This window comes from Phyllobates terribilis, unplaced genomic scaffold (genome assembly GCF_046119375.1).
Source record: "Phyllobates terribilis strain yellow unplaced genomic scaffold, ASM4611937v1 Scaffold_4__5_contigs__length_816908805, whole genome shotgun sequence".
Classification (NCBI taxonomy): Eukaryota; Metazoa; Chordata; class Amphibia; order Anura; family Dendrobatidae; genus Phyllobates; species Phyllobates terribilis.
Window position 1 is genome coordinate 709512928 of NW_027362764.1, and position 20710 is coordinate 709533637.

The following is a 20710-nucleotide window of genomic DNA, read 5'->3' on the forward strand; positions in this document are numbered from 1 at the left end:
CAGTGACATGAGAAGTGCAGTGATGAGTCTGAACCTCACCTCCCCTGTCTTTTTTAGTGCTGAGGAATGAACGTGTGCTGATGTGGCATTGTGTCTACCCCTGATGTGTATCCCCCTTGCTGCAGTAGTTCCAGCCAAGCAGCGATGAGGATGGCAACATCATCAGCGCATGTCCATCCCTCCACACATGAAAGACATAAATGAATGGTTTTACTTACCAAAGTGCTTCCGATGCCACTGCGTAAAACATATTGGATTGAAGAAGACCAAAAACTGGGAGCAGAGTAGGAGGCAGCGGGAGAGGAACAGAGGTCTGTAAGGAAAGAGAATATACATGCAAAATGTAGAGTGACTTTTTTTGAGAAAAGGTGGATGGTGAATTTTTTAGGGACTCTCTGTTTGACCTATAGAGTGGAGTCCTGAGTGTTGTCTATATACCTTAGTACAAAGTGGCGAAGTGTGTCCCATGGTAAGGTTTTAATACTAGAGACATGTTAGGACCGTCCCGATGGGTACACCATGTCGTGGTGGGATGGCTTTTTTGCTTTTTTGATCAAAATAGTGTTAACTAAGTACCATGAGTTATTTACATGTATTATTACTATTTACTTGCTGGAGGTTATATGCTCATTTATTTTACTTAGCACTAATTAGCAGGTTAGCCTTGAAAGGACATCCACTGTCAAGGGTGCATTCTTGCAGCATACATGAAGAAATGAAAAGAAATGAAGTCAAAATGAATATGCAAATACATTACCAAGGTGATATTTATGACATTTTTTAGCCTTTTTCTAAGTTTTGGTGCATTGACTTTGTTTGTGGAACTTTTTTTTAATGATGGCATACTGTAGGTGTAGGGTTTTCTTTTAGGTTCTCTATTCCAAAAAGAAATGTGTGAGTGCTTCAAAAATAAGTGTAAAGAATGAAAGAAAATCACGGCATGTTTTGCAAGCCAAAAAGAAACCCAATGAACAAGAGCCTTTTGTAAACCAAACCTATTATGAAGTTCCAATTCTATGTTGAAAAAAAAGTAACTTACTGAATAAATGAAAAGTTCCACAAGTTTATATTATAATTTCTATATCACTTTTTCACCATTTTTAAGGTATTCCTTCGTCGTCAGCGAATGAGGACACTCGGAGTAGGGGCTTGAGGACTTTTTATTGAGCACATCCTCTGCTCTGAGAGTGCACGCTCGCAAGAGCTAAGCACTGTTACCTGCAAGAGTGATCTTGATTGATTGGTGGGGCTTTCAGGACCTGGATCTCCACCAATCAGCAGCTAGTTTACAGGATAATTGACTGCCAGACAGGATATAACCATTTATTACATGGTCGCCTATACTTATTACATATGGAATGGGTAGGGGGCGGGGCATTTCACTTCCCACGTAATAAAAGCTGGACTTATGAGGAACATCAAAACTAAATATTCCAAAAGGGCAGAGAGCAAAAAGTAGAAATATACCCAATAGAAAAATAAAAAATAAAGGGCCACTCATAAATTTCCAATATATAAAGTTTATTATTTAATAATTACAAAAATCCAAAATAAGTGGTCTGGGAAGGTAAGACTAAAAGACAATTATAGGGATCCAGATGTAAATAAATACAAAAAGGATCAGAAGTCCCTATAATGAGACGCAAACATCCCCTAGCTCCGTCCTCCTAAGCATCTCAAATACCAGAATATTGTAGAGTGATTAAATACAGTATATATGGTAAACCAAAAGATGCTCATTGGTAGACAAGAAATGCTGAGGGAATACTAAATGAATGAGTATAACGGAAACAGGTGTATAATAGCGAAGGGCTGTGCAGTGATATAGAATTGTAGTTCTCATGATGACTCATGAAGGGAAAAAAGACTGTTTCTACATAGAGTTTAGAAGGATTCCGCTAGTCAGTTTATAATCACATGATGTTATAGACCTAATGGAAAACAGAAGAATTAACTGGGTAGAAAGGCAAAATCAGCAATTTTAAGTACACAATGCTATATAATATGATGACTGCAATATATAAAAAGGATAAAAACTTTGATGGGAGGAGGAGTGCTTCTTTAACTCAATAAGTGTCAAACTAGGCTACAGAGAGACAAAAGTAAAAACAAACAAAAAGGTTTTATTTTGCTCTATAGCGACTATTACACTGTGTGTTCAGCGCAACATGTAAAACTTGGTGAATGGTCTTCTTTAAGCCCAGTAAGACCTTCTCATGTTAAAGAGATTGTCCACTACTTTCACATTGATGCCCTATCCTTAGGATAGGGCATCAATGTATGATCGGCCTGGGTCCCGCACGCAGCACCCCCGCCGATCAGCTGTTATCGGTGCCGGCAGCCTCCGGTCCGGAAGTCCTTACCTGCGGTGCTTGGCCGTCCATCTGTAGTGGCCGCCGTGGGGTACTGCACATCTGCCACAAATTCAATTGAATGGGAGGCGGATGTGTAGTAACAAGCACCGGCCACTACCACTTGACGGCCATGCACCGCAGGTAAGGACTTCCGGCTGCCGGCACCAATAACAGCTGATCGGCGGGGGTGCCGCGTGCGGGACCCAGGCCGATCATACTTTGATGCCCTATCCTATGGAATGTGAAAGTAGTGTACTACCCCTTTAAGGTTTGGTCAAATCTGAGTTTTTGTTCAGATTTTTAATATCAGAAACAAATCTCATTAAAGGCATAAAAAAAGTGTGATAAAGAGGTTATTCTTAAAAGTTATCTATCCAGTGTATAGGTGATAAAATGTGGATCTTTGGAGGTCTGCCCGCTGGGACCCCCATAACCCTGAGAATGCAGCTCTGAACTGCCCCATCTGGCGGGAAAAAAACAAAGGCTGTACTATGTTATCTCCTGCAGTCCCATGGAAAAGAATGGGGAATTCCCAGAGGGCATTTCCAAAGCCTGTTCTCTGGACTGGTGGGGATCCCGGTGGTCTGACCGCCACCAATCCACAAGGTATCACTTATCCTTTTGGAAAGTGAATAAGTTGTAATGATTGGAATGTCTCTATAAGACCTGTAGAAACATAGTGACAATAAGTTGTTACATTTTCATATGTTCATATGTTCTGACAACTTCCTAAAGTCACACACAATATAATCCCGATCAGTCTTCCACCTTATGAATAAGAATTGCCCTGGAGCAGTGGATGCAAAACAATGATGCAAAATGATTTTTATAAATTCATAAGAATACAAAGCTTTGTTCTAATTCGTTTTTTCAAGATCTCTACTTTTAGTTAATGAATGGGACATTTCTTGTATCCAGGGGCTGCAAAACTGCACAGAAACGTTCACTGCCAGAGGGGTCACTTGAGTCTGGTGGGCCCTGATGCCAAAGCTCCAATGTGGCCCCCAATTTTTATAAGTCTTTAATAATGGTCTTTTCATAAGGGCCAATGGGACCTTTTGGGCCCTTTAAGATTCAGAGCCTGGGTGCGATAACAACCCCTGCTCCTATTGTAGCTACTTCTGTACCTGTTCACTGCTGAGGATTTGCTACAGTTGCATCCAGTCTAGGCAATCACCTTTTAGTGAAAAAGCTGTGTTAACAACCTGCATTTTTTTTAATGAAGTCATGGCAAAAACACATGGTTTTGCCAAGATGTTCACAAATTCAAGTCATGTAAAATCTCCAAGACCCCAGCAGCAGCCAAACTGAGCCGTGCGCTACAGCCGTGTTCACACCATGCATTCCTGATGCGTACTTTTTTGCAGCGATTGTTCAAAAATGTGGCAAAACTGCAGCAATTTTGCTACGTTTATCGGAAATGGCTGAAATGTTTTAAAAAATGCATTGTGTGAACGCAACCTACTAGTTTGCTACAATATAACATGTATCAGAGCTCTAGAGTTCTGGAGTCTGCTCCAAAGGATTTTCTATCTAGACTGAGTTTAGTTGAGCAAAATGAAAATATTAGTCTGTCTGGTTTTTAGAACTTTTTATACAATGATGAAGTTTTCATTATAAATAATTGGAAAGGTGTAATGATGGAGGAGCAGAGATCGGGGCGCAGAGATCGGGAGCACAGTGCCGGCAGCTCCGCACTGACAGCTCTCAGATTACAGCCTGCCAGGATGCCCCGATGCTGTCCATGTCTCCTCTGACCACCTTGACCTGGGCAGTGCCCGCTGACCTCCCGGCAGTGCTGCACCAGAGCACAGGGCGTGCACTAGGGGGCGTGCCCGCGCCGGACTGGGGGCTCCTCGCCCTCCCTGCACCACAGCCCGAGTGAGACTCACTGGAGAAGCTCCGTGCTCGGTCACACACCTCTGCTGCAGCCCCTCACCGCTCCTGCCATGGATACACACGGGGGCTCCCTGTCTGCAGCTCTCCTGCTCTTCTGCTTTCTCTGGGATATACCATGTACCCAGCAGGCATCCATCCCTGCCAACCAGCAAGACAGGGCGCAGAGGAGACAGCACAGAGAGGGCAAACCATCCTCAGCGGCCCCCCGGGAGCAGCCCCGGGCAGTGCCAGTCGTGCCCCACGAATACATGCTGTCCATTTACAAAACTTTCTCTACAGCTGAAAAACTTGGGATCAATGCCAGCTTCTTCCAGTCTTCCAAGTCTGCCAACACCATCACCAGCTTTGTGGACAGATACTGGGGTAAGCTACCACCTAAGCTGTGCCATCAGGTGCCCGGAGTGAGAGCCGTAAATGGGAGCGGCCATAACAGTGATCAGTGATGTGCCCATGGGCACCCGATCTACAGATATCTCCAGCATTGCCATCTATCATCTATCTATATATCACCTATATATTATCTATCACATATCACCTATTATCTATCTAGTATTTATCTATGTATCTATCGCATATCTACCTATTATCTATCTCTCCCCTATCTATTATGTATCTATACATCCCATATGTATGTATCTATCTTTCATCTATATCTATCATCCATCCATCCATCACATATCTATGTACCTATTTCTCTCTCTTTGTCTGTCTTTCTCACAACTATCTCCGTCATTTCAAATGACTATCTATCTCCCATTTATCTGTACACACACATATATATATCATATCTGTGTATTGATCTATTTCTAGCTTTTTTATCTGTCAAATCGGTAAATGATTTCTATATTCATAATACTTTTCTACTATCTATTATCTATCTATCTATCTATCTATCTATCTATCTATCCTTCTATCTTCTTTCTCTATCCACCCATCATCTATCTATTATTTATCCTCTATCATCTATCCTTCTTTCTATCTAATCTATCTAGTACTCTCTTCTAGTATCTATCTACCTACCTCTCTGAAATATTCATCTACACATCTGAATCTCCTCTGGCAGAGGAACAACAAATCCCAGCCAGGCATGTCTCACTTTACCTCAATATATATTTTTATACACCATAGACCGATTGCTCTGTAACAAAAGTCACTACAAACTATATCTCCCACCATCCATCCGTCTATCCTTATATATCTATTATCTATCTATCTATCGATCCCTGTACCCATCCATCCATCCATCCATCCATCCATCCACCCATTATGCAGTGCAGTCCCTGTATCAGCCCCTACATTCAGTGTCACAGTTGAACCCTCTGTGCTGCCTTTATGTTCGGGTACAGATAACAGTACAATGAGTGTTCTTTTTTTGGAGGGGGAGCGGGTCTTTGTTCAGTTTTTCTATCTTATCCCATTTTAGGTTTCTCGTTATCTGCTCCAGCTCTAAAGTCAATAGATAGTTCACAGAATATGGACAAACATTTACCAAACTCACTGTCTCTTATCAGTGCAGCTCCTACAAGACTGGTCCTAAGAAGCAATGCTACCTCACTGTATCACTCCCATATAACCGGGGGGTCTGATAATAAAGAACCGTATCCACCTGCATTGTGTGCACCGAGCCTTGTATGGGTACAGGCTTATGCTGCTGCAGATGAATTATTAACCCTTTGTGGTACATAACATAAAGGATGAGAACAATTACTTACCTCCCCATCCCACTTTTCTTCTTCACCCCCCGGCTGTTGCTTTATATCAGATCCAGACTTTTTTTTCTGTCCCCCTGTGAGACTTAACCTCCCAAAGTGGTTGAGTATTGCAGTCTGGGGGCTTATAGAGTATCAGAAATTAATTCTGCCAGTGATTCCATTTTATGATACCCTAATCCCAGCCATAAAATGTGATACTGTAGGTTGATTTATATGTATTTTCTATTTTCTTGTACCTCATTACAGACTGATTAATTAATAGAGTGTTGTAAATTCTTTCACCCCCCTTCCTTCACCACCACCACCATGGGAGCTGCCCCTGTTCAACCTGCCTGTGGAAGGTGCAGCAAGCCGAGCTGTGTCAGTGGGGTTCATTAGCTGTTGAAAGCTCAGGAGAGCAAATTAACTTACTATATTTTATGTTGATTTTAGGACAAAACTCTCCTTTGAAAAGCCCCATGGTCTCTTTGTAGTTATATGAGCTGGTTATTTAGTCTCAGTTTCCATAAAAAAAAACTCACTTAAGACCTATTTGCCCATAGGGCTTGTTTTCTGATCTTGCTACAAGACAGCCATTATCTTGCTAAGGGACTACAGTAATGAGGATGAAATCAAAGGGAATGTGGACTCCACATCTTCACTTAGCTTTTTTTCTGCAACCTCTTGGCCAATATTCATGGAGTAATGGGATAGAGAACCTTCAAGACCTTGAGAAATGTTCTAGAACTGTAGTGTTGCCTAGGAGCTACATTGATAGACATTCCATGCACTGCATGGCAGCTTTAGCTTTTAAGGAGTCCCCCCTTGGACTTACTGGTCCCTTAAGCCAAAGCCTCACTTTCCAACTTGATTTTGATTTGATGTGTCACAGGCTGTGACCTCGTCCTGGACCTTCTGAGTTTTGCTTAGCATCAAGCCACTGATTGGACTATTTGAACTCATGATCTAATTGAGTGTACATGTCATAACATATCAAATATTGTCTAGTCTTCCATAATGAAGGGGGACCAGCCTATGGCACATCCCCAAGAACTTCAAGAGGACTTCCGCTCCTGTGATGTCCTCCTACCTCCCAGCTAATTGGTGTCTCCTCTCTAGATGTGAGCTTTACACAGAAAGGTTGCTGTCAATCCGTTTGTAGACAGATTAGCTTCCAAAAAAAAACGACTCAATTAGATACGTTTCGTTTTTTTTCAGGAGGAGATAAAAGACTTGACTGCCTGAAAGAACATTCTTTTCTGTATGGATGGAAATGGGTCAGTTGAATGTGAAAGTTATCTAATTGACAAAAAAACAATGTATCCCATAAGGTTCTCCTGAGCTTTGAAAACCTTGGCCACACATTTTGTCTAGCATGGACTTGGAGTTCTTTAGAACCTATGGTGGATCCATCCATGAGACAACATGGGGAAGCAATCTCCCAAATGATTCATAACTTGAGAGATAATTTATCCACATCTTAAAAAAGTCAGATTTTGAACTATTGTAAAAGTTACTTTGTGTGGATGTTCATATGCACATTTTAGAGGGGAAAAAAATGTTGTGCTCATGGTTTATTGGTGATTTTAGGAATCTTGATATGACAAAAGAAGGGAAGGGTCAGTGATGTTTGTACATTAGTTTGTGTTTCTAGTCGCAAGATCAGACAGGACTTCGCTTATTGTAGGAAAATTACTGTTGGCACATGAAGTAACTCATTAAAACGCAGATGGTGCCTGCTGGCCCCAGGACCCCCAGCAATGGGACTGCTCTGCAAGAAATGGACAATTAGGATCTGCGAGAAGAAAGCTTGCACGGGAGAAAACAAGTATTCATCTAAATATATGGAATAAACATAGATAAAACATTGCATTTTTCTTATATTCTTGCAGTAAATATCTTAATGATGATAGTAATAATATTAGCACTTTATTAGCTGCAACATTCTATTTTATTTTGCCAGAAACTAATATTCTTTTTATTTACTTTTTATTCTTTTTACTTACTTCTCCAAGAATTATTTGCACGCGGTTGTTGATCTTTAGATTTGAAGTTTCATATTTTCCTAAAATATTATTATTATTATGATGCCTTTGCATTGAAAATAGTCACAATGTACGTATTTCCTGCTATGTACAGAGGAGGAGTGTAGAAGGGGCAGCAATGCGCAATGCAGATTACAGTAGTTGTGCCCCCAGAATTGTTGTGGTTGGCAGAGAGAAAATGAAATATGCGAGGAAACTATTTTAATGGGCAAGAGGGGAATAGTCTACTGTTAATTATTCGGTGACCTTGTATTCGGTTTGTTTGAGACTTTATAGAAAGGCTAATGCAGAACAGACGGAATAGAGTAGAGGAATACACAGGAGGATTCCTTCGTATGGAGTTGCAGCTTGAGAACAATTATTCCAGTTTTTATGTTTATATATACATGTAATGCACTGGATACACAGATATTATTGCATCATAGATGATATAGTTTATTATATTAATGCTTAGATAGGAGACAGAGAGTGAGAGGAAATAAATTGTTACTTTATTGTTTCAGTTTAGTTCTAAAATTCAAAATAAAAAAACTCGAATAACGAAATTAATAATATTAATAAGAAAAAAATATTATAGATAAATATGAGGACACTATAGTGCCACTATATATACACGGGAGAGCCCCCCGATTTTATTAACTCATTGAGTGCCAGTGTTAGAAGTGTGATTGACAGCTGTGACTGACAGCAGTACAGTAGCTCCCCTCAGGTAATTGCTTTCTTCTGCAGACTTGTAATGAGTGAGGACTGATGGACACTTGGTGTAAAGGGATTTGACTTGAACCCTGCATCCATATTTTTGGAGCTGCCAAGTGCCAGCGCTGCCCAAGCCTGTAGTTTATGTTTATGAAGCTATAAATCCAACTTCTTCCAACCTTCTTGCCAAAATCTGTCACCCCTGCAGAGTAAAAGCCTCGTGCTTCATTAGCCAGTCATTGCCTGGATATTTATGTGCCCAGGAAATCAGGGTTTACACATAAGCTGCATATTTATACCATGTAGCTTAAGGGACACTACAATTTCAAGGAGTGCCCACCCCAGATTGGAGTGATCTCAACCTGTGGCCATTCCACTACAACCTCAGCATGCCCTGAGTGAGTAGCTCGCCTGGGACTTGTGGTGCCAGAACAGCTAATGGATAGTCACGGTTCTTTCCAGTGTCCTTAGATGCTCTGAAGTAGGAAAAGGCGAGAAATTATCCTGATGGACCTGGTGATGGAGATGGTCGCACTCATTCCTTGTGCGTGGAAGGAGCTTGTGGTGTTTAATGAGTCTAGCGCTGGTCTCACTGCAGGGTGGGAAGGGTTCACATGGTCTGTTAGCACCAGTGCTCCTGCTCAGGCTCCTTACATGTGGTCGGGAACAGCTTCCTCTCCTGGCACATCCTCAGAGTGCGGTTTTGGAATAATGTGAGTTTAAGATTTGAACACTGATGAGTTGGCAGAAAGCCCAGGACCTGGTGTGACTGCAGCCTCCATCCACCACATCCCTGCAGCCTCCATCCACCACATCCCTGCAGCCTCCATCCACCACATCCCTGCAGCCTCCATCCACCACATCCCTGCAGCCTCCATCCACCACATCCCTGCAGCCTCCATCCACCACATCCCTGCAGCCTCCATCCACCACATCCCTGCAGCCTCCATCCACCACATCCCTGCAGCCTCCATCCACCACATCCCTGCAGCCTCCATCCACCACATCCCCTGCAGCCTCCATCCACCACATCACTGCAGCCTCCATCCACCACATCACTGCAGCCTCGATGCACCACATCACTACAGCCTCGATGCACCACATCCCTGCAGCCTCCATCCACCACATCCCTGCAGCCTCCACTACCACATCACTGCAGCCTCTACCACCACATCACTACAGCCTCCATGCACCACATCACTGCAGCCTCCATGCACCACATCCCTGCAGCCTCCATCCACCACATCCCTGCAGCCTCCATCCACCACATCACTGCAGCCTCCATCCACCACATCCCTGCAGCCTCCTTCCACCACATCACTGCAGCCTCCATTCACCACATCACTGCAGCCTCCATCCACCACATCCCTGCAGCCTCCATTCACCACATCACTGCAGCCTCCATCCACCACATCCCTGCAGCCTCCATGCACCACATCACTGCAGCCTCCATCCACCACATCACTGTAGCCTCCCTCCACCACATCCCTGCAGCCTCCATCCACCACATCCCTGCATCCTCCATCCACCACATCACTGCAGCCTCCATCCACCACATCACTGCAGCCTCCATCCACCACATCCCTGCAGCCTCCATCCACCACATCCCTGCAGCCTCCATCCACCACATCTCTGCAGCCTCCATCCACCACATCACTGCAGCCTCCATTCACCACATCAATGCAGCCTCCATCCACCACATGCCTGCAGCCTCCATGCACCACATCACTGCAGCCTCCATGCACCACATCACTGCAGCCTCCATCCACCACATCCCTGCAGCCTCCATCCACCACATCCCTGCAGCCTCCATCCACCACATCCCTGCAGCCTCCATCCACCACATCCCTGCAGCCTCCATCCACCACATCCCTGCAGCCTTCATCAATCACATCCCTGCAGCCTCCATCCACCACATCCCTGCAGCCTCCATCCACCACATCCCTGCAGCCTCCATCCACCACATCCCTGCAGCCTCCATCCACCACATCCCTGCAGCCTCCATCCACCACATCCCCTGCAGCCTCCATCCACCACATCACTGCAGCCTCCACTACCACATCACTGCAGCCTCGATGCACCACATCACTACAGCCTCGATGCACCACATCCCTGCAGCCTCCATCCACCACATCCCTGCAGCCTCCACTACCACATCACTGCAGCCTCTACCACCACATCACTACAGCCTCCATGCACCACATCACTGCAGCCTCCATGCACCACATCCCTGCAGCCTCCATCCACCACATCCCTGCAGCCTCCATCCACCACATCCCTGCAGCCTCCATCCACCACATCCCTGCAGCCTCCATCCACCACATCTCTGCAGCCTCCATCCACCACATCACTGCAGCCTCCATCCACCACATCACTGCAGCCTCCATCCACCACATCCCTGCAGCCTCCTTCCACCACATCACTGCAGCCTCCATTCACCACATCACTGCAGCCTCCATCCACCACATGCCTGCAGCCTCCATGCACCACATCACTGCAGCCTCCCTCCACCACATCCCTGCAGCCTCCATCCACCACATCCCTGCAGCCTCCATCCACCACATCACTGCAGCCTCCATCCACCACATCCCTGCAGCCTCCTTCCACCACATCACTGCAGCCTCCATTCACCACATCACTGCAGCCTCCATCCACCACATCCCTGCAGCCTCCATTCACCACATCACTGCAGCCTCCATCCACCACATCCCTGCAGCCTCCATGCACCACATCACTGCAGCCTCCATCCACCACATCACTGTAGCCTCCCTCCACCACATCCCTGCAGCCTCCATCCACCACATCCCTGCATCCTCCATCCACCACATCACTGCAGCCTCCATCCACCACATCACTGCAGCCTCCATCCACCACATCCCTGCAACCTCCATCCACCACATCCCTGCAGCCTCCATCCACCACATCCCTGCAGCCTCCATCCACCACATCCCTGCAGCCTCCATCCACCACATCTCTGCAGCCTCCATCCACCACATCACTGCAGCCTCCATTCACCACATCAATGCAGCCTCCATCCACCACATGCCTGCAGCCTCCATGCACCACATCACTGCAGCCTCCATGCACCACATCACTGCAGCCTCCCTCCACCACATCAATTCAGCCTCCCTCCACCACATCCCTGCAGCCTCCATCCACCACATCCCTGCAGCCTCCATCCACCACATCCCTGCATCCTCCATGCACCACATCCCTGCAGCCTCCCTCCACCACATCCCTGCAGCCTCCCTCCACCACATCCCTGCAGCCTCCATGCACCACATCCCTGCAGCCTCCACTACCACATCACTACAGCCTCCACTACCACATCACTGCAGCCTCCTTCCACCACATCCCTGCAGCCTCCATCCACCACATCCCTGCAGCCTCCCTCCACCACATCCCTGCACCCTCCATCCACCACATCCCTGCAGCCTCCATGCACCACATCCCTGCAGCCTCCATCCACCACATCCCTGCAGTCTCCATGCACCACATCCCTGCAGCCTCCATCCACAATATCCCTGCAGCCTCCGTGTAGGACACAGTGGTTACAAGACACCATTATAATAGATAGAGAGAGATATATATTAGATAGGTAGGCTGAGATAGATAGATATATAGATGGATAGATAATAGACATGAAGATATTAGATAGATAAATAGGAAGATATTAGATATGTAGATATGAGACAGATAGATAGATGATGGATATGAGATAGATAGGAGATAGATTGCAATATATTAACATGAGTCAATAAAACCCCCACTTTTTCCTTGCAATTCTTGAAGTTCTGTCCACTTCTTAGCTTATTTTTTTATTAATTGTAGGGTAAATATTCTGATCCCTGGCGCCTGCATCCACTTTTTAACAGTGTTGCTTTTTTCTTCTATTTTTTAGATAGATAGATAGGTGTGTAATAAATATAGGTTTATAGATAAATAAATGGGTAGAGTTAAGATAAATAATATGCGGTTTAAATAGACTATAAATTAAGCGATAGATAGATATGAGATCGATATATAGATGCATAAGTAGAAGATAAATATATCATTGATAGAAACGTGATACATATTGGTCATATAGAGATGCATTTATAGAGATAGGATAAGTAAATATAACGTGTAAATTGTAAATATAACGAAAGATAGATAGATAGATAGATAGATAGATAGATAGATAGATAGATATGTGATCGGATGTATAGAGAGAAAATAGAAAAATAATGCATTAAATAAATTTAAGGTTTACATAGACTATAAATAAAACCTTAGACAAATAGCAACTGTTACATTTTAGAGTATATAATTTGCATCTGATAAGAAAGGATGATCGACTGATATTAATCGGATCATAATATCACACGATTAGCTGTATAATGGGTAGTAATTATAATAAACTGATCAGAATATAGAGACAGAAGTTGTCACCTACATAGTATACATGCCATATTGCAGATATGTGACCTTATGCTGTGCAACCTCACATTCTTCATCTGTTTTGAGACTACAATTCTCAGCATTCCCTCAAAGTCACTGGCTACAATGTTTATTCCTTTTCTGCAGTTTTTTTCTCCCTAAGGAATTCATTGGATTAGGGCAGACTTATTTTTACTAATATTTTTAGAGAATCTTCACTGATCGTGAAGGTTCCTTACAATATCTGTTATCACTGGGGATTATTTAGCTCCATGTGGAGCATCCAATAATGATCACATTTAGGGAAAATATATTGTTTCCTATAATTATCTCCAAAGTTTTCTTAGCTGGTGCAGCCTGGTACAACACCAGGTTCCTTGTGACATCCCCGACATAGAGGGAAGGAGGCTGTGAGGAGCCCTCCTAGATGTCTTCACCTCATGCATGTGCACAGGACTTGTGAGAAGGCTGCTGTCACTATTGCACAGACGGGACATTATATCTGCAGTTGTTCCTTTTTCTCATGATATGATTCAGAGAAGTCGCCTATTACTGGATGCACAAATCACATGCATGATTACTGGCATTGTAGGGACAAGAAAGACTCCAGTGATGTGCAGCTCCCAGGGTGGCAGCAGGGCAGGGGACTGCTCACCACCATTCATCAACTGCTGCAGGAAACATCAGGGTTGCATAACACTCTCATGAACTGGCCAGCAATGAGGTGCCATTTGGCACCTGTAGCTGGTAATTTAGCTGTAGTTACTGTGCCTTTGGGACATGGAGGAAGTAATAATAGTATTGTTATTATTATTAATGAATAATAATAATGAATAATAACATTTTTACTAATTATAGAAAAACACAAACTTTTTATTGCAATAACACAAGCCTTAATATTATATCGATCTAAAATAAAATAATATTAATAATAATAAAAATAATATAGAAATGATATAATGGTGATTATACTACTACTACTACTACTACTACTACTACTACTACTACTACTAAAATATATTTCTAGTAATAAAGTAAAAACGCAAAATATATTATTATTAAGAACACACATTAATAAAATGATGTAAAAATAATCATATATAATAATGACAATAATAATATTGAAGTAATGTAATGGTGATGCTACTACTACTAATAATTATAATTAAATTATGTTAGCAATAATATAATAACAACAACATTTTTATCATCAATGTTATGATTAATTAAATACTGTTGGCAATAAAATAATAATAATAATAATAATAACAACAACAACATTTTTATCATTATTATTATTATTTTACGTGTATTCCAGAGTGGAGGGAATATATGCTCTTATATTATGCCACTGTACCAGATGGTACTACAAAGCCCAGCATGCGGCCCCTACTAACACAATATTCAGTCAATTCTGCAAATGACTATGAAGGAACAGAAAATAATTCTCCCTCTTTTACAAATATTCATATATTGAGTATTTTGATGAGGGTGGTGAAACACTTTTCATCTGGATGTAGTTAAACAGGATCTCGTAGACTTGTCTGAAAATGACTAAACATAAAGCGATTTCCCACCCACCTCCCCTCAATGTGAATGCGGCATCAGCAGGACCACTATTAAATGAATGGCTTTCCAGCGCATGTGGAGGGATGTTCATGAACTGACCTGAGCTTTCCAGGAGCCCCCACTAAATCTACTGGATAGCGTTATATGATGACTTAGCAGAAAGGGATACAATTCTCTCTATGTCGTTTTTCTGTTTTTATTTCAAATTAAATATAATTTTGTAGCTATTTTTTGTCTTACTTCTTTGCTTTTTTATATGTGTGTTTATTGATTTATTTGCTTATTTTTATGTATGTTTTTATTTATTTAATTTTTATTTACTATTCTATTCGTTTATGCCATTATTCTTTTGTGCATTCCCATGTATAACTTTATGTATTTCATTTATGGTTTCTCTTTGGGATTCCCGACTGTCTATTGTACATAATTAAACATTTTTAAATACAATTATTCAAGTGTGACTATTTATTAAAGTTTCCTGTGGCAAAAATAGGCCAAACCAATAAAAAATGTAAAGTTTCTTTTAAGATTTCCCTCTCGAAAAAGTTTTAGTTTATTTTTAAAGATCTTAGTTTATATTGAATACATGTAAATTTAACGAGAACTAGGGGAGCAGAAGTAAAAGAGCTGAATGTTTGCCAAGTTTTCCTTTTTAATTTTTTTTAAATATATTTTAGCTTTTTTTGTCACATGTGCTTTGGAATTACTTGTTGCAATCCATGTACAAGCTGAGATGTTATATTGCTGTTTGGGCATAAAAAAAAAACAATAAATTGAAACACTGTCAAGATTAATAATAAACAAAATAATTAAAAAGTAAATTAGAATAACAAGAATAAACATGATAAGTTTTCAAATAATAAAATGTAATAACTACATGAACTATATAATAATAATAATGCTTTATTATTAAAATAAAAATAATACAATCTAAAAAGAAAATGGCAAATACATTAATATTATTATTGTTATTAATAATAGTAATAATAACAAAAATAAAATCAACCTAACAAATCATTATAATTGCTGTTATTATTCTCACTCTAATTATGATTTCTATTATTGCCTGTTATCATTATTACAAGCTGCAATAATACTTCCAAATCAACATAAAATTATAAATGCATGAGTGCAAAGTACAATTATTGTTACAATATTGATTTGTAATCATTATCAATGCCAGTGATTATAATAATTATTATCATCATTCTATATTAATATTATTCACAAATAAAATAATATAAAATATTTATATCTACAATGATTATTAATAATCATATATTTATTATGCAATTATACTACAATGACACTACTACTGCAGTGTATTATCATACATTAATCATTATAAATATTTAAATTAATCTATTTTATTTTTGTCATCCTAGTCAAACATCCACTGTATTCCTATAACTAATCCTATAACTTTAGGACATGAGGATATTTGCTCTATCTATCTATCTATCTATCTATCTATCTATCTATCTATCTATCTATCTATCTATCTATCTATCTATCTATCTATCTATCTGTGTGTATTTGTATGTATATTTATACATATGGAGTGAATATTGTTTTTCCTGCATGAGCACTCAGTATACAGTGTCTTCCCCATTACACTCCTGTAATCCATTACCCTCTATAGTGACATTTACATACAGGCTTCTCTTAACCTTTTGTGTACCAGAGGGCACTGCTGCTGCTACTATTACTCCAGGAATGGTTAAATCTCAGTTTTCCTCTGTGCATTAATTAATCTTAGTTGACGTCCTGTGGACTTTGCCAAATTCTTGGAAGGAGTATTGTGCGCAGTGTTTACTGTCTCCTCTTCCATAGACTCGGATTATGTGAGAGAATTCTTCTGCTGGTTATATACTGCAGTTTGCTGTTACTTGTATATTTCGGGATGTATACATCTCACTACTGGGAGACCTCCTCTTCTATAGACCCCCTCCATTCCCCCCCTATTGGGAATAATGTGTGCGACTGAGCAGCTCTCTGTCCACAATGCAGAGTCTATTTTATATGCCCTAAATATTTAATGGCACGAAGGGAATGTTTTCTCTAAGAGGTTTACAAAGTCAATAAAGGTGAAAATGCAGCGAAGGTTTTATGGTGCATCCTGTGGATAAGTTGTTCTTTTGGGCAATAGAAATGTCTGCCTTTAATAGTCAAGTTTCATACAATTCTGCAGGACTACAACTACCAACATGAACTGGTTTGTATTGAAGTAGAAAAAAAAGAAGACAGGTTTATTGTCAGTCAATAGGAAAATAATTTATTTTGGGGCGTTTTTAGCCATTTTTGATCTCCTGTTTTTTTGTTTTTTTTTTTCCTGCAAATTTTAAATATTTACACTTATGCATTGAATCTGTATAGTTATATGTAATGTATAAATGTAAATATTTAAAATAAACAGGAATGTTCCAAATATAATAACTATATCTATTTATCTAATCTATCTATCTATCTATCTATCTATATATATATATATATATACACATACATATACTTATATATAGATACACACATATATACACACATATGCATATTTATACACGTACATATACAGATATATATATATATATATATATACACACACATTTATATATATATACACACACACACAGTCACACATATATGTATATATATATATATATAAACATATATATATATACGCACATGCAGTCACACACATATATATACACATATATAATTACACTTATACCTATACACACATATATATATATATATATACATACACACATATATATACATAAAAACATATATATGCCTATATATATATATATATATATATATATATATCTTCATTTCTTTAAGACATCTTATTGAAACAAGATTACAGCACTGACTGATCTGTAGTCCTTCTTCACATTAGGTAGACAGGATATTTTCCAGTCTGCTACAGTATAAGTGAAATTGACAGCAATTTTTCTTTTATCTTGCAGACGATCTCGCTCACGCTCCTTCTAGAAGACAGAGGTATTTGTTTGATGTGTCCACCCTGTCTGACAAAGAGGAGCTGGTGGGAGCTGAGTTAAGGATCTTTAGGAATTCTCCTATGGAGTTATCGAAAGCCCCTTCGGGGTTGTACTACCTGCAGGTATCATCCTGCACATCCCAAACTCTGCTGGATTCCAGGACTCTGGACCTGAGGGACACTATAGTGCCAGGATGGGAAGTTTTTGATGTATGGAAAAGTCTGAATCCTGTGGGTAAGCCCAGAAAGCAAGTTTGCTTGGAGTTAAGAGCCACCTCGACCACATCTGGTTTGGAGGTGAGTCTAAGAAGTCTAGGCTTGTCCAGGAAGCCCAAATCTCAACAGGAGAAGGCGCTCCTAGTGGCCTTTACCAAATCTAAGCGGAAGAACCTCTACAATGAGTTGAAGGAACAGGTTCACTCAGCCAAAGGGCTGGAGAAAGAAGCCAGGTTGCAATTTAAAACTAAAAGAAAGAGAAGGACAACTTTTAATAGTCGACATGGGAAACGGCATGGTAGGAAGTCACGTCTAAGGTGCAGCAAAAAGCCACTTCATGTGAACTTTAAGGAGCTAGGATGGGATGACTGGATCATTGCTCCTTTAGAATATGAAGCCTATCATTGTGAAGGAGTATGTGACTTCCCTCTGAGGTCTCATCTAGAGCCAACCAACCATGCCATTATCCAGACCTTGATGAACTCTATGGATCCAGGGTCTACTCCTCCAAGCTGTTGTGTCCCTACAAAATTGACTCCAATCAGTATTTTGTACATTGATGCAGGTAATAATGTGGTATACAAACAGTATGAAGACATGGTGGTAGAGTCTTGTGGCTGCAGGTAGCAGTTGCTTTGGATGTTCTCAGTATCATCAAAGCTGATATGAAGGGAGATAAAGACAACTCATGGACAAGCAAGGGTTGGCCCAGGTCGGAGTTCTTTCTATACTACTTCCAGGGATTGTGGTTTCCAGTGTCTGGTGCACCCTTTATTCTCGCACCATCCCCCCAAAAAAACAAAAAAAACAGGTGCAGATCAGTGGTGGCCTTATGTGGACAAATTAGAAGCAAAGCCATACCAATGTGCCAACTGGGTTAGCAGTGAAAACTCTATTCATCTTATGGTGGGTCATATCTTTAGAGCTCCACTGAAATGATTGTGGTAGTAGCTGGACCCTCCACATTGGATTGGATTGGACAGAAGAAGCATTTTGGCATCAGACAGAAGAGAACTTGGCCAGTGCATACAATATAATTTGTCTGGCTAGAGCTCAAATCCAGATTCATGTACAAAGTTCCAGATCTGGTGTGATGAGGACTGCACAAGAGGAGGAGGTGGTGGAGGAAGGGTGTATTATGGTGGCACTTTGTTAACCCCCTTCCCCCTCCCTTTTTTTCTTCAAATCTGATGGAACTAGCGCCATCCAGACCCAATGGAGGGGGGAGTCATGTCTGGATAGCAGAGGATTATGTTGCTGTTGATTTTTGGAGTGTACACAAGTTGCTGTGACAGGCACCTGTTCAAACTGAGTCCATTTAAGATTACAGGAAAGCAATAGTCTGTTCTTTTCATGGGCTGGCATGCGAAGAGTAATAGAAGTAGGGGGCTCATAAAGTTTTTTCTCTTTTAATTTTAACTACCTGTCTTATCACCTTGAGCTATCTGAATTGCTCCAATAACATTGCACAATAACAACACCCAAAGAAAAGAAAAACCTAAAGAAAGGGAGAGGTGAAGGTGATGAGAGAGGATGGAAGGTGGTCAATGAAATATCCAAAGTATTAGAGGATTTTATCAGCTCTGCTTATATAATAGGCTTCACATTCATTACTTAAAAATACCATGCAGTTTTATTTTAGTGATTTAGAGACATTCACACAACTCACATTTTAAAATAAATAATAAAATATTATTATTACATTGCATGAAATCCACATAACATAGCTTCTGACTTTAATAGTACCCTATGGGGAAAAATTGCATGTGATTTGCCATAGATGCAAAATATCCAGTATTGGTAGATTTTTTTGCAATCAGGATTTTACAGTATAAATATTGCTTTCATGCAAAACATTACTTGTGATTTAATGTGATCACATAATTAATTACATGTCATAATCATGAGTTAGGGAGTTTTGTCACCTAACAAGTAAAAAGTAATATGATACAGGTATAACCTCAACCTATAATAATATTTCACATTTTAGGCTTGATACATTGCAGTGTATTGAGCAGTGCCCATGTTGTGTGCCATCAGTAACCTGCTGCTACTTGGGGCATATGTTACTTAATTCCTATATAGGAGCCAGTGAGTTACACAATGTGCGAAACACAGAGCGGATTTTCATTGTATGCTCAGTACACAACATGGACACTGGTTGTAGAATAGGATAAGTAACTATATTCTGAAAATAAATGGTAATAAAAGGTAAGCCTGTATATTATTCTTTACTACACCAATAGGTACATTGTAAAAATATTTATTTTTTTTGGGCTTATTCTATTGGACTACCTATTTTCATATGCCCTATAAGGCTAAGTTCCCATGATGAGCTTTTGGTGAGTTTTTGACTCTGCAGAATTTCTGCACCATTTCTGCACCGATTATATAAATTCGGTTACTTACATTTTTTCAAGGCTTTTTTTTTATTAATTTTTTTAAACATGCGTATTTTTATCGCGTTTTGACTGCAATTTTTGTCTCTTGTTGGTATGTCATGCTTTAAATAAATTAGACCAACCACTAAAGAGGATTATTAATAACTAATAACTATTTTTTTTCATATTTAGGAGACACCCTTCTAACTTAAGACACCATCGACAGGACGACAACAGGTGCATAATGTCTCATAAAATATAACCTTTATTGAATATGTTAAAAAATATTTAAAATATAATATACATACAAAACAGAGAAATCCAAAGCTGGACCGCATACATTATAATGAAATATTACTTTTTATAAACTGACATGTGCTAGGAATGCATAACATAATCTCTATGCTTATTACAAGTATTAAAAATGTTTTTAATGTTTTAC

The 20710-nt window shown here is 40.4% G+C and overlaps 1 protein-coding gene across 1 annotated transcript; it reads left to right on the forward strand.

The window, feature by feature from the left end:
• Positions 1-4232: 4232 nt before the first annotated feature.
• Positions 4233-20494, forward strand: GDF6 (growth differentiation factor 6). Its single transcript, XM_073676778.1, has 2 exons — positions 4233-4616; positions 17640-20494. The coding sequence occupies exons 1-2, from the start codon at positions 4304-4306 to the stop codon at positions 18512-18514; spliced, it is 1188 nt and encodes a 395-aa protein (XP_073532879.1). The 5' UTR covers positions 4233-4303; the 3' UTR covers positions 18515-20494.
• Positions 20495-20710: the final 216 nt, after the last annotated feature.